The sequence below is a fragment of the Lagopus muta genome, chromosome 4, assembly GCF_023343835.1.
Source record: "Lagopus muta isolate bLagMut1 chromosome 4, bLagMut1 primary, whole genome shotgun sequence".
In the NCBI taxonomy this organism is placed as follows: domain Eukaryota; kingdom Metazoa; phylum Chordata; class Aves; order Galliformes; family Phasianidae; genus Lagopus; species Lagopus muta.
The window spans coordinates 35,191,980-35,206,051 of NC_064436.1; the positions used below are offsets into that span (position 1 = coordinate 35,191,980).

A 14,072-nucleotide genomic window follows, 5' to 3' on the forward strand; every position below is an offset into this window, starting at 1 on the left:
CAATATTTTCCTAACTAAAAGGCATTTATGTTTAGATATAGTCAGCAGCACCCCATTTTTAAGATAAAACTAACAGAAATAATTAAAAAATTCAGCCTTTCCAGATTAATTTTAAGTTATACATTACTTAGAATAGACTGAAACAGAACTCTAAGCCTACGCTTCTGACTCAGCAACACAGAGTGGGTTATTTCAAACACTCAGGGCTGCCATGAGGGTAAAATCCTGTTCACCCACCTCCCACCTGTGCACTGATTTAACATATAATGAAATAAAAGATAAATTAAACTTCTCTTCTGCTTTTTTACTGAATTAAGTCGGACTAGCGAAAGACACAGTAAATGCCAAACCTGCCAAAACAGCAGGGCAGAGTGCTAGAACAGAGGAAGAAGCTTTTTCTTCATGCTACTCCAGTCTGAACAGCTGCAGGATCAGTCACACTTAATTGCTATGACAGTACTTAACTATTTGTAGAATTGTTTCAAAGAGGTAAAGTTTGTCAGTAAAATCATGTATAATCCCCACTAAATGTTGCCAAAACATCAAGCTGAAAAGGTAAGTTCAATAAATAACAACAACCTCCATAGGGACACTGTTATCTAGCATGCTGTCTAGCATTTCATCTTGAAAGAGTCCAATAATAGGTTTTCAAGATGTGGCTGAACAGAGCACTAGATTATCTCAAAGCCCCCTTTTCTCAAAAAAATAAAAAATTGGACATGATTATCTTCTGAGATCCATTCCAACCTGGGCTTGGACTGGTCTTTGATTCCATGATTCTGAAACCTTGTAAAAATATGCATTTGAAAGTTGTATCGTAACTCTGTATTTTAAAATTAGCATCGTTACTGCTCTGTTTGTAGTTTATGTAACTGAGTTTCAGTAAGGATACAGCTTACAGGATAAACAAATCTGATAAGCAAGTTTAAGAATTTGTACAGAGCAGGTATATTAAAAGAATAGCATTACTATAGTTTATTTACTTGTCACTACTGCTGCACAGTATTGAGCAGGGGAGGCAGGAACAAAGCAGGACAGCCCAGGGAGCCCTGCTCTTTGCTGCCTTGCAGCACTGGCAGCTTTAGGGCTTTGCTGGGCTCCTTGTGCTCTGTTGGTGCCTCAGGAAAAGAAGACATAAGCTGGTTAGCAGCAGGAAGCAGGATAGTTCCCCAGGTTAGGAGGACAAGAAAGACAAAGAGGCAGATGATGGCTCCAATGAGAAAAGCAATGTGGACAGAGTTTGGGCCAAGAGCATATCGTGGCCAGTACTGTACATGGCTGACAAGTGCTAAGTAGTGGAACAGCTGGTGGACAATCATCTTTGGACCTGCCAAGGATGCTTCTTGCCACAGCTTCACACTCTAGGGTGACCTGTGTCTGAAGGACAGAGTGCCCATGAAGAAAATGTGCCTGCCCACAGCTCTGAGGCCTCCCCCAAGGTACGTCTTCAACCACAGAGGAGATACCATCAAGTCCTGCCTCCATCTAGAGTGCACCTTCACAAGGAAGTGTCCGCTAAGGGATGTGCTGTGTTTTCTCCACCACACTCAGAACAAGCTGAGAGTGAAGCAGGAGCCCAGCCACTTAGACACCTTCTGTGAGGGCTCCTACCTGCATGTGGAGAAAACCACCCACTAATTCCAGAACCAGGTGACAGCAGCTTGGAGGCCTGTTGCACGATTGCTGCCAGACAGTGCCGCCCTCTCACAGCTCTTTCAAGACTGAGCTCACCACTACCTCCATTGAAATGATGTTCAGGGTACAGCTCCACGACATGGACCTGTTCCTGAGCATTAAGCAGGCTGATGCCAGCTTCAGCAGCAGCACAGCATAAGCCAGAAATCTATGCTGGGGCAGCAATTCAGTTTGTTGGGCACACAGCCAGGTGCGCCCAGCACCACAGCTTCCACCTCCAACTATCTGCAGTCTTGCACTTGTCTGCTCATGGGCACAAGTTTCCCGCCCCTCCCACCCCCTCTCCTCCCCCAAGCCCCGAAGACAGTTCACAGAATCACCAAGGTTGGAAAAGACCTTCACGATCATCCAGTCCAACCATCCACCTGTCACAAATAGTTCTCATTAAACCACATCCCTCAACACAAAATGCAAACGTTCCTTGAACACCTCCAGGGTTGGTGACTTCACCGCCCCCACCCCCCTGCCAGGCAGCCCATTCCACTGCCTGACCACTATCAGAAAAGTAGTATTTCCTAACATCCAGCCTAAATCTCCCCTGGCACAGCTTGAAGCCATAGTTCACAGTTGTGATTTGCCACCTGACAACCATTGCTCCCATCAAGCCTGACACATAAGGGATTGACAATGTGGCACAATGATCTACTGCAGCACCTTTGCTGCTTCCTAAAGAAATGCCTCAACTGCTTCCTTAGGCCACCACAGGGTGCCTGAGGATATGGGTCTTATCCTGGCCTTCTGAACAGCTGGTCTGCTCAACATCTTCCAGCAGGCTACCCACAACCAGGTGTTGCTTAAATTCCAGGAGCTGTGAGATGACCTTACAAGAAGGCTGACCCCAAAAGAGGTCTCCACTGACACAGAAAGTGGTCTTCTCACACAAAACTGCACTGATGGGACTCACAGCTGGTGGCAGATGATGATCTGCTACAAGAAGGAAGAAGAGGGCAGGCAGGATGCAGAGACAGAAAGGAGAGGGAAGGCCCTGCGCTGCAACTTTCCACGAAGAGAAGCAATATCTTCATTGGGACAGCCCCCGCAGCACAGAAGACAGTGATGTAGCCATAAATTTTCACCCTGCCTTCCCATCCCATAAACTGGCACATTCCGCACAGGACCTGATATTACCCCTCTCAGCTGTGGTTATGCAGGGACCCAGCAAGAGACACCACTAATGTGCCTTATGTGCTTGCTAAAGGCAAGGTGGAGAACCTGCCTGTCCCAGGATGGAGCAAACTAGACAAGCAGCAAACACTACTCAACAGACAGTGGGTATTGCTCCTGCACATTTTCTCTGCTGACAAACCTCATTTTTGGGAACGTGACTCCATACAACTTAAAATGACATTGAGTGGAGGCTCGCAACAAAGCACTGTTAACATGGAGGCAGCGATCGCTCACAAGCATGGAGAGACTTCATCACTTCTGCAAGCCCGTGTACAGATGTCAATGAACTGATTCTATGAACAAATGCTCCATCCGTGTCTATGCAGAACTCCATGGAAGAACATGGGCGCAGGATGCTGAGTGCACAACTAACGCACAACCAGGGAACACGGGCAGAAAGCACAGAATCCACAGATCTCAGACTGACTGAGATGGAAAGGGCACTCTGGAAGCAATACGGGGGGGGGGCTTATAAGACAGAATGGAACAGACTGTTTAGCGTGGTCTGTAATGGAACAAGGGAAAATGGTTTCAAAAACCAGAAAGAGGGAAAATTTAGATTGAATATAAGCATTTGTTTTTGGTGTTGTTTTTTTTTCTTTACCATAAGGTTAGCGAAGTACTGGAATGTTGCCAAGAGATGTGGTAGATGCCCCATTCTTGGGGCATTCTAAAGGTCTGGCTGGACTGGGCTCTGAGCAACCTGATGTAGCTGTAGGTTTCCCTAGTTAGAGTTGAATCTTGACCTTTAAGGTCCCTTCCAACTCTAATGATTGCATGAATTTATGATTCTACTTGAATTTCCTTTAAAAAAAAAATCTTACCTATCACTTACAAACAAAACAGTTTTAAAGAATTATTATTAAGGCTTTTAAATAGCAAGCTAGAAAAATCTCTGGATAAACCTGTATAAAAGACACTTAAAGGTTTGTGAAAGCACAGACTCTCAGCAACATCAGTCAAAACAATCTCCTGCTGCCTGTCAGGGAAAAATACTGCTCTGTTATTCCCACTGTGTAATATTTACTGGTAATATATTTATTCCTTTTGTTAGCCTAAGTATGTAGTGACTGAAGTCTGAAGGAACACTTCTTATACTGCAGCTATTTAAGTCTTTAAAAAAAATTTTCAATTAGTAACATCTAGTTGATCCCACTGCTGTAAAATGCATACACTTAAAGGGACCCTTTTTAACATAAATTATAGAAGACAAGCCAAGTAACAGAGGTAGGCATTAAGGCAACTAGGAGTAATAAATCAAAGACCTAGAAGTTTAGCACCTCTTTTCCTCTGTTCACCTATGTTTGCATATTCATTTAAACTCCCGAGCAAAATACAGCCGACGGGGTACCAACCTACCACACACAGATTCAAGTCCTGTGCCCATTCACATACTACATGAAATGCAACAGTCAGATCCAGATGTATTTTTCATCTATCTACTGCAGTGTAAGCCTTCTACATTTGCTTTATACCTTTGCTCAGATGTGGGATGCCTGGGCTCAAGAGTAGTATGGTACGTAGCATTCAGTTCTACTCCAGTTGGTGTTAGATGCTTTTCTTTATGAAAGCTTCCACTATCTGTAAAATAAAGCTTGGGTCTCTGATGATATTTCATCCTGTATGTGTCAGTCATACAACTGTCTACTGAAAAATAAGTTGTAAGCGATACACTATCATTTCCATCCACATAGCCAGCACTTGGTCCTGTATGATGAGATCCTTTCTTTAAGAAGTTCTCAGACATCAACCAAAAGTCATTAACTGGTAAGCTAGGTGGAGAATCTGGTTTATGAACAAACAACTCATTCCCTTGAAATGGCTCTTTAAGCCTTTGTTCACTTGCAAATACATTTGTTTCTGATGCAGACTTAAAAGGTGTACCTGTTTGTCTTAACAAATTATTCTGCAACGCTTCTGTTGATTTTACATCAGCTACTGAGTTAGTTTCTGATCCTGGCAAAATATTCAGAGCATACTTCTTTGGAGGTAAAGGGGGAGGAAGATTCTGGTAAACTGCTTCTGGCACCCAAAGAGCATCCACCCGTCGGAGCTGGTGTCCAGCACGCTCACAGGGAGGAGACAACACAGCAGGCCTCTCTGAGGGATTCTGTGGCACAAAAGGTGAAAACCCCACTTTGGGACCAAATGTTCTTGCATGATGAGGCTGTGGTTGGGAAGAAGGGTGAAAGTCATTGTTGATGGGCTTCCTTCCACAGTTGTTTTCTGTATAAGGGTGAGATACACCATCAGCACAATATGCTGACACACTCATTGTCTCAAATCTGTCTGGATTAAGCCACTCTGAAGAACTCTGTTCATTTGCCTTGTTCCTACTGTCTGACTTCACAATCTCTTTAACGACTGGCTGTAGAGTTGATGATGGGAAAAATTTCCTGTTAACCTCAGGCATTTCAGCTCTAAAAACAACAACAAAAAAAAAGAGGATGTAAGTATCTGTACAAACATTAATGGCCAAATGACCAAGCACCTTTAACAACAACAGCCCTGGTAATGCTGCCCGGATATCCTTAAACTGACTAGAGATCTGGTGTCTGGTTAATACACAGCTGTTTAACTGCAACTTCTATTAAATTGCTACGAGCTTCTTTCATCTGAAATGTACTGTGTCCCCAAAAAACCTCTGCAGACAATTAAACAGCCATCATAAGAAAATTCCTTAGAGATTCTGGACTATATCAAATACAAATTGTTTTTTTCAAACGTCTTTGTGACTCAGTCTGATGCATCAGCTTTTCAAAAAGCGTCAAACATTTGAGTGCCAAACATGCATCCGGATTCTTGATTTCTAGGAGGTTCTGAGCATTTGCAGTTCCAATCAGAAACAACAGATATACAGCCACAGCTTTTAAATAGATATAACATTTCCCTCCCTTTCTTGCCAAGCTTTTCAAACCTTTATTGGGTTATTGCGTTAAATCTCTACTTGTTCTATAATACCAATTAAAACCAAAAATATTAAAAGTTGTTGCACTACTAAGATGGTTTAAAACTACTTAAGTTATCTGGGGTTCCATCTACTGAATACCAAAATTCGAACTATTTTTTTCCCCAGGAGTAGAGCTTTCAACTCTGTAAGTTAGGTAAATGCCAAGGGCATCATCTGTCAAAAGATTTAATATCTGTCCTTTTTCACAGTTAACAGTGATTTCTATCACATTACAGAATTCAGAATTCTTTAGTAGCATTACACAGTAAATTAATACTAGCATTTAGTTACCTCTTTACTTGAGGACTGGGCACCTGCAAATGCAACTCTGTTGGGATATTAACATGAGGTCTGTAGTTAACTTCTGTATTGATAGGGTCTTTCCTAGACTCTGGAACTGGAAAAAAATATTTCAAAGTAAATAGAAATACACTCCAATTTCCTCGCGATTTCTCAGAGGTTAACAGGCAAACAAAACACAGCAAGAAACAACTCTTGACATAAGTCAAGATCTGACATAAGTCAAAGTAACATTTTGAAAAAAAAAAAAATCTTCAGGGAATCAGAACATATATTAGTCCAAAATTATATAGAGCATTTTTTTTTGTTGTTTCCTTTTTGTCAGGAAAGGTTAATTATCACAGTTTTGGAGTCCTATGGACATGCTTTCACACGTTAACACATCACAATTAAAAGCATATTTTGAGAACAGGTTTTCATGCAAGTTTTCATACAAGCATTTATGCAGGCAGCCAAAATAAATTTAAGTTAAATATTTCATGACTTATTAACAAAATAGAATAACATTAGATGGGGTTTTGTTTTGTTTTGTTTTTTAAGATGGGTTGCTTTCTTTCTTTTTTTTTTTTTTAAGATGAGAATTACATTATGCATTCTTGAAACATCTATAAAATGCCAGATAACTGTTACTTCTCTTACAACAATTGTACAGTTTGCAGAGACACTGAATAGTTAAAGAGCACTCTCACCCACACACCCTAAGCACACAACATTAAGAGTGTGTGGGCCAGCGTTACTACACACACTCTAGAAACTCCTATTCACTGACCACAGAAAAAATTCTTTGCTTTTAAAAATACACTATTTCTGAACAAAGCAGCTCCTATTGAACAGTGAATAAAAGAAGCACTGAAGAATCCATGTTGACACCACATAGAAAAGACTCTCTTGACAAGTGACAAGCAACAGCCTGTTTAAAGACAGCTACTGTAAGTGTTCCTAACACAGCAACTGGCCCACTGTAATCAGTCACCTGCTTCATAGCCTTTCAAAATAAGCTGAATTTTGTTAAGTGTATGGTCTACATCATGCAACTACGTTGCTTATCACAAAAGAACTGGAAATGTACTTTACAAAAACCAGCATACACTGCCTCAAATAATCTAGCAGACTGATCTCTTGAGTTCAGGGATCTAACTTACCCTCCAGGAAACAAGTAACAGACTGTCCCTTTACATCAGAGAAGATTACAAAAGTTTTGTATCTTTTCTTTCCTGATGTAATCTTACTAAAGTACTTTATTGTTCATTTTTTGATTTGAACATGTTAATTTCCCCAGTTTTAAATAAAGCCTTAGAAGCATTACTTTGCTATGTGAACTTAGTTTTTTTTTTTTTTTTTTTTTACTTAAGTCAAAAGAATGACAGAAGTTAAAAAACAAACCAACCAAAAAAACCCAAACAACTAAACTTCGGGCAATGCTGGAGACTTGCTTCAAGGGTCTGTATCCATCCTATCTTCAAGAGAGGAAAGATTAAAGATGCTAAATCTTTGACAAAGGACATAGGTTATAGAGGCCTAAAACGTGTATACCTGAAAAAACAAAGTCTTCAATATCCCTTTCCTTCCAGCCTCCAAATTAAAAAAAGTTTCTGCTATTCCATCATGGTAAACAGTACCATAACCCTAGAAAAAATGCTTATGTGAAAATATGGTTATTTGAATGAGCCCTTACAGCTGCAAGGGTCAAGGACCTAAACTGGGAGGAAGTCCAAAACTGCTCCAGCAGGCTGTGCCTTCAGAGATAACTAACACTGAGGTAATCAAATAGCAAATATTTCATTCTACTGTAGATCTTGCTAAGCTGTAAATCCCTTTTTGGAAAAAAGCATAGGCTATACAACTGCTCCTTAATTCCACAAAACAGTTGATGTGAAAAGCATCCCAAGCCAAACTAAAGGAATGCAGCACATTAGGTCCTTCCAAGAGGCAGTATCATAAATCTGTCAGCAGGAGGCAGCAAAGGTTAGTAAGCTGTTCTTCAGAGTGACCGTGGCACACGTTCAACCAAAATTGCTCAGTGATACCAGGCAATTTGTGCCTCCAGAATTCCAGCCAACTTAAAAATAGATGTGTTATTTTTTCTTCTGCTGACACGAGATCCATGCAAGGTTAAAACCCGGTTTAGAGTCTATTGGGAATTTTGGCTCCAGGTTCTTTGCAAAACTAGATATGAGACACATGAGCACTGTGCTCAGCTAGAGACTGCCAGCCTTATCAACAGGTCATAAGCATCTAAGTAAAGGTAATTCCGGTCTCTCAAATACAAACTGGTCCTCTTTTAAGATTTATGAACATCTACTTTTACACCTGAAGGGGCAATCTAGATTTTAAGATCATGAACACCCATTCTATAGCCAACAAGTCAAAAAAGAGTTCTTTTCTAATTTCTTAATATACACATACATGTGCAAAATTCTGCAATGCCCGATTTCTACACATTAAAAAATCCATTTCTTCCTATTGTTTTAGCTACATATTTCCTGTAGTTTTGATTTTTTCCTAGGATTTTCTTTTTTAGAATTATGCCCAAATTTTAATTTGTATGGTTTTCTAGTGTGCCAAAGAAGTAAAAGTAATCTGGACTCTTGCTGACACATTCATCAGAGCTTCAAAATGATTTTAAATGGAACTGGAGATGTCTCATGCTAGTGAACTCAACAACCATTTCCCCTGCCAACAGAATACTTTCTACTGAAATTGTCAGAGTGGCAATTTCATAGGTGTGTGCCTTCAGAGTCAAGGGATCATTTTCACAAAGACAACTAAAAGCACTTCATTATTATGAAAATAATTATCAGTAGCTAGCATAGTTATTACTATGAAAAGCCACAAGAAGATATTTTATACCCCAATCCTGTATTTCCAAGAGTTATAGCCACCTTTCTCCAGTGTGAAAAAACATAAGGTTGCAAATTCTGCCCCCACACTTTTCATATTATTTGTTCTGCATACACAATAAATACCACCCAAGTTCACTGAACTCAAACATCAAACATCAATGCATAAATAAAAATTAAGAACATTGTATCTGCTTCATATTTTTGTCCCAAAATTTAATCACACAAATTAGAGATTGGTTACGTGGGTCACTCACTTTAGTACTACAGTTATCTACTGCTTACTCCTACAGAAAGCAGCAGCAATTTTATTCGAGTTACCACCATGTGATCCAATGTTACTATCTTTATAATGCTCTAACAATAACTTAATTTTTGTAGGTCAAAGACAAAATTCCTCAACTACTGGACATAATCCTCATTCAGCTCCTGTTAAAATCAGGAACCAGCAAAAATGGTAGGCGTAATTCAAAGTTATGTGTTATTTTCCTGCAAAGGGACAAGATATTTTTACAAGTTGCTGTGCACAGCTACAGAAGACTTCTTACATTTCATTGTACTCTCAGAAACAACTGGGTATTTACTTGAAGTACTATTTTCTAGAAGTCCGTATGGTATTTACCTACCAGTTCTAGTCTTGCCAATAATATTCTGAAACATTCTCATATTCTATAATATGAGGAGGTATAATAGGTGCCTATAAATGATTCCTCCTCCTCCTCCAGGCATACAGACACACACTTTTTAGACAACCAAGATCAGACTAATTAAATCTTTATCTCACTTGATAATCAAATTCTTCATTTTTTTTCCTCAGCCTATTAATCACATTAAAAGTAGTTTTGCAAAACACAAACACATGAGATCTTCACTTTTAATTTAGAATTACATCCTTTTTTGTTAAGGAACTATTAAAAAGTTAGTTACTGAAATAGAAGTACTGAATAGACTGAATAGACAGGACTTTAACATCAATATTCTTTGACAGTTATTATGATAATGTTTTATGATAACTGTAAGGGTCACTTGGAATAGAAAACAGTACTGAAGAAATATGATGCAAGGTGAATTATAGCTACATTTAATATATTAGTTTACTGCGTAAGCTAATTAAGAGCCCTATTTCTCATCCTGACAGAGTCTTTCATATGTTTTAACTAGTGCTTTCTGTGGGTTGTTTGTTTGGTTTTGTTGGTTTCTTGTTTGTTTTTGCTACCTAATTATTTCTCACCCTACTGGAAAGTACAGTTATAGTACAGAACTACAGCAGAAAAAAACAGAAAAACAGATTTTTGTGTTCCATGCAAAATTTGTCTTTTGTCATCAAGATGAAACACCAAATTGGCTTTCTTTCTACAACCAAAAAGCAACTGGAATAGCAACAAAGCAGCGGTACAGCAAATCCACCCCCTACGTTAAATTTCAATCTTAGAAGAAACTAGACTGCACATTCTTCAAATGAAAGTATGATATCTATGAAAATCAAACATTTCCTGGGGAAGTGTCTTAATACTTATTGCGCCGCTTTGTACAAGCACCATTCCATTGTTCCAGCAACAGCAGATAATGATTTTGGCTGGCCTCATGGTGACCTGTAACATTTATACCGCCAAGGCATTTATAAAAATCCAGTAGACATGTTATTATGTAAAAGGAAGCAGGTTTCCTTATTACAAGTGTTTCTTCCTGATTTTGCCTCATATCTTGTAGGAAAAGAAATCGTAGCACAGCCTACCCAGACCTTTTTTTAAAAACCAAAGCAAAACCCTCCTTAGCATCCACCAAAAACACATACAGAACTATTGTGGGGGAAAACACAGGGGGAAAAAAAAGGACTTTTTTTTGGAGGGGGAAGGGGGTGAGAAGGAGGGGATCGTTTACTTTTGCAGGCACAGGGAAGGGGAATGGATACACTTGCTGAAAAAGCATTAAAATGAGCAATGTTCTCAAAGTGGTTATCAAAGACCACAACAAAAATTGAGTCGCATTTAACCTTCTGCACTGAATTAAAATCAGAAAGACTCCAATTAACATCAATGAAAAGGAGTAAAACAAAATGCCTTATGCCAGCACAAAATTCATGAGTACTGGTAAAAAGAAGTGTTCTTAGTGGGGAAAAATAAATGAAATTATGGCAAACTTGCAGCAACATTATAAAGTAAAGGAGATCATCAGAAACCTCTCCATCTTCTGCGAGATATTAGTACGTTAGCATTAAAATTTTGGTATACCTCAATTATTTCTAGAAAGCTCCTTATTTGTTTGTTTTAAACACAAGTTCTTACCATAGAAGTTTCTGTTCTGCTGAGGTACAGAATGTAACACACTTTCAGCTTTTTTTGTTGACAAATTCTGCTCACTGTAAAATAAACACAGGTGATTTGAAGGGTTAAACTACTGATGCACCATGTTACCCCCTTGAGTGCATTAAGCATAACAACCTTGTCTGTTTGATACTTTGTCTCCCTTTACCACTCATGTTTTTTAATAAAACACTACAGAACATACATAAGATGGAGAGGTAACCCTTGAATACTTTTAGCACAGCTTCCCTTGCACGACAAAGCTGTAACGATGCAGAGGAATTTAGGATGAACTGCAGTCTTCAATACAGACACTTGACAAACATACAGTTCATGAGGATGGTGTATCCAAGTTTCTTCTGGGGATTACACACCCACTCATCCCAGCCCTGCTCTAGAGTACAACAGCAGAACGCTCATTATGCAACACAGAAAATAAAGAAAAAGTGCCCTGCATTATCACAGCAGCCTGCTCAGTAAAGACAGCTGGTTCCCAAAGTTATAAACAATAGTGGAGTGATGTGCCATCTGTGAGAAAATACCACCAGTTGCACAGAAAACATTTCATACAACTTTCAAAAAGCATGTACTAATAGACAACTGAGAAAGCACAACTACTTTGAATATTTATTTTCTACAGTGATTTTAAAGGGGGGGAAAAACAGACAATACTGGTCACTTATCTCCAGTTATCTTCAGTGTTCCCAATAATCACTGCTTCAGTGCAGCAAATAATACTAGAAGTGTTCTTAGAAGATCATCTATTCCAAAACTCCGCTCAAATATGATCAGCTAGAGCAAATGCTGCTCAGAATCATGTTCAGTTGGGTTAGGAGCATCTCCATGGACAGAAGCTCCAAAAACTCCTAGAGCAGCATACTTGTTAATGCCATTCATAGTGAGATAAATAAAATTTGGCTACTAACCACTTATTTATTTACTGCCATTTCCATCTTTTTGTCAGGAGCCTGTCCATACAACTGCTACAGGTATGATTTATGAAGACAGTTATATTCCATTACAAATAGCAAGTTACCCAGTAACTAAAAAAGTTTGTAACTAAATAAGTGTAGCAATTACTTCAAATTAACACACCCTGACCAAAGCAGGGCTTAGAGATCCTGGCTCAGCACCATAATGATGAGGCTCAGTACTTTCCCACCAGAAATAGTGCTGCAGCTTCAGAGTTAAAGTAAGATCAACTCCTAAACTGTCTGCATTCATATTTCTAGATGTGCTGCTAGTTTTATACATCCTCAAGAGTATTAAAGTTCTAAAAGTATGCTTACTCGACTGAAACAGCAAATGAATATTACAACTTATTTTCCTGCATAGACAACCTATGTAAATTCTTAAGGGAACTAGCATTACCTGCCAGAAGCACCTTCTTTAATATTTTTGACATCTGCTGGATTGATTCCTTCAATGACAGGCGAATCCGGATTTGCTGATCCATTGCTGATATGATCACTGCTCTCATAACCAGATTCTGTCCTCTGAATTTGCCAGTTTTCACCATGGATTTTTCTCTCTGCAAATCCTTTGCTTTTTTCAGCATTCCCTTTCCCCTCTGAATCCAAAGAGCTTCTACTTCCTGTATCTTGTTTTGTCTCATCTTCATATATAGTCATTAAACCTTTTTGGATTTGATTCTCTTTTGGCCAATGGTTAAAGCTTCGCTCTTTTTCATGCTTAGATTTACTGTTCAGATTTGCCTTGTGCTTTGGGCTATGTTGTTTCTTCTCAGCCTCGCTGAAAATGCTGTCCACATTTAGTGTCTCTCGCATGGGTTTCCAGCCTTTACTTCTGCTTCTGCTACTGATGATACTTCCTTTATCCCTAGAGTCTTGACTGCTATCCGTGTCATAGCCAGTGACTCCATCAGCTCGGGTCCTAAGCACAGGTTTCTCACTAGCAGGAAGAGCTTCTGTTTTACTTGATCCAAGCACCTGTACAGGAAGTTTTGTATGGGGAGGTACACTGTCATGTTTATAAGGCCCTCTTCCCTGGCTGCTGTATATGCGCTGATCCATACATTGCCTAAGTCCATTTCCAACTGGAGGAGATCCTGACTTAAAATTGGAACGATCTTCCCCAATTAAATCTAATAAGAAGGGAGAGAAAAAAAAGCTGCATTTAAGCTCCCACAAATAGTTATTCTTGATTTTATTACAGTACATACTTTTCTTATGTTCTATCAACACATTCAGTAACAAATTCAGTACATATTTCAGAAAATTAGAAACAGATCTTACAATCTGCTCTTTAGAAAGAAGAATGAAATCCTTCATGGCTAACACAGACGTGCCAATCTGTTTGATTCACTGATCCTCTGCTCAAAACTTTAGAACATTACCTCTTTGTCTCCCAGATTCCTTTCTTGGTCCTCTGTCTGCATCTTTTCGTAAAGATGAGAAGTTTTTCATATCAGTAGCCTTCTGAGCACACTCTCTGGATATGTCCTTCAGCCTGTCCTTTTGATCACCATAAGTTAACTTAGCTGAAAAAAAAAAAAAAAAAAAATTCATTTGTCAAAAATCACTAATAAAAAGCAATTCATGATCAAAATAAAATACTACTATACAGTAGTATTTATGCACCATAACATTTATATTTTAATATTAGCACTACTTAAAGACTAACAAGTTACATAGCATAGGTTCTTAAGAAAACAAAAGATAGACATTATAGGTACAAGCATATAAACATCTCCAATAAGTGCAACTTTTTTGAATTATAGTAAAAACCTGAAGCCAAGTTTATACTTGCCTAAATGTGAAGTTGTATTTTTAAGGAAGCAGCAGTCACTGCTTAAAA

General features: G+C 38.9%; 1 protein-coding gene across 4 annotated transcripts in view; it reads right to left on the reverse strand.

Moving 5' to 3' along the window:
- Positions 1-1,962: 1,962 nt before the first annotated feature.
- USP53 (ubiquitin specific peptidase 53) overlaps positions 1,963-14,072 on the reverse strand; it is a 34,241-nt gene continuing 22,131 nt past the window's right edge. For all 4 annotated transcript variants that reach the window (XM_048943313.1, XM_048943316.1, XM_048943314.1 and 1 more), the window contains exons 12-16: positions 13,612-13,755; positions 12,627-13,359; positions 11,238-11,311; positions 6,104-6,209; positions 1,963-5,282 (exon numbers count right to left, since the gene is read on the reverse strand). In XM_048943313.1, the coding sequence (XP_048799270.1) occupies positions 4,298-5,282; positions 6,104-6,209; positions 11,238-11,311; positions 12,627-13,359; positions 13,612-13,755 (2,042 nt within the window). In that variant the 3' untranslated portion in view covers positions 1,963-4,297. The remainder of the gene's footprint in view (positions 5,283-6,103; positions 6,210-11,237; positions 11,312-12,626; positions 13,360-13,611; positions 13,756-14,072) is intronic.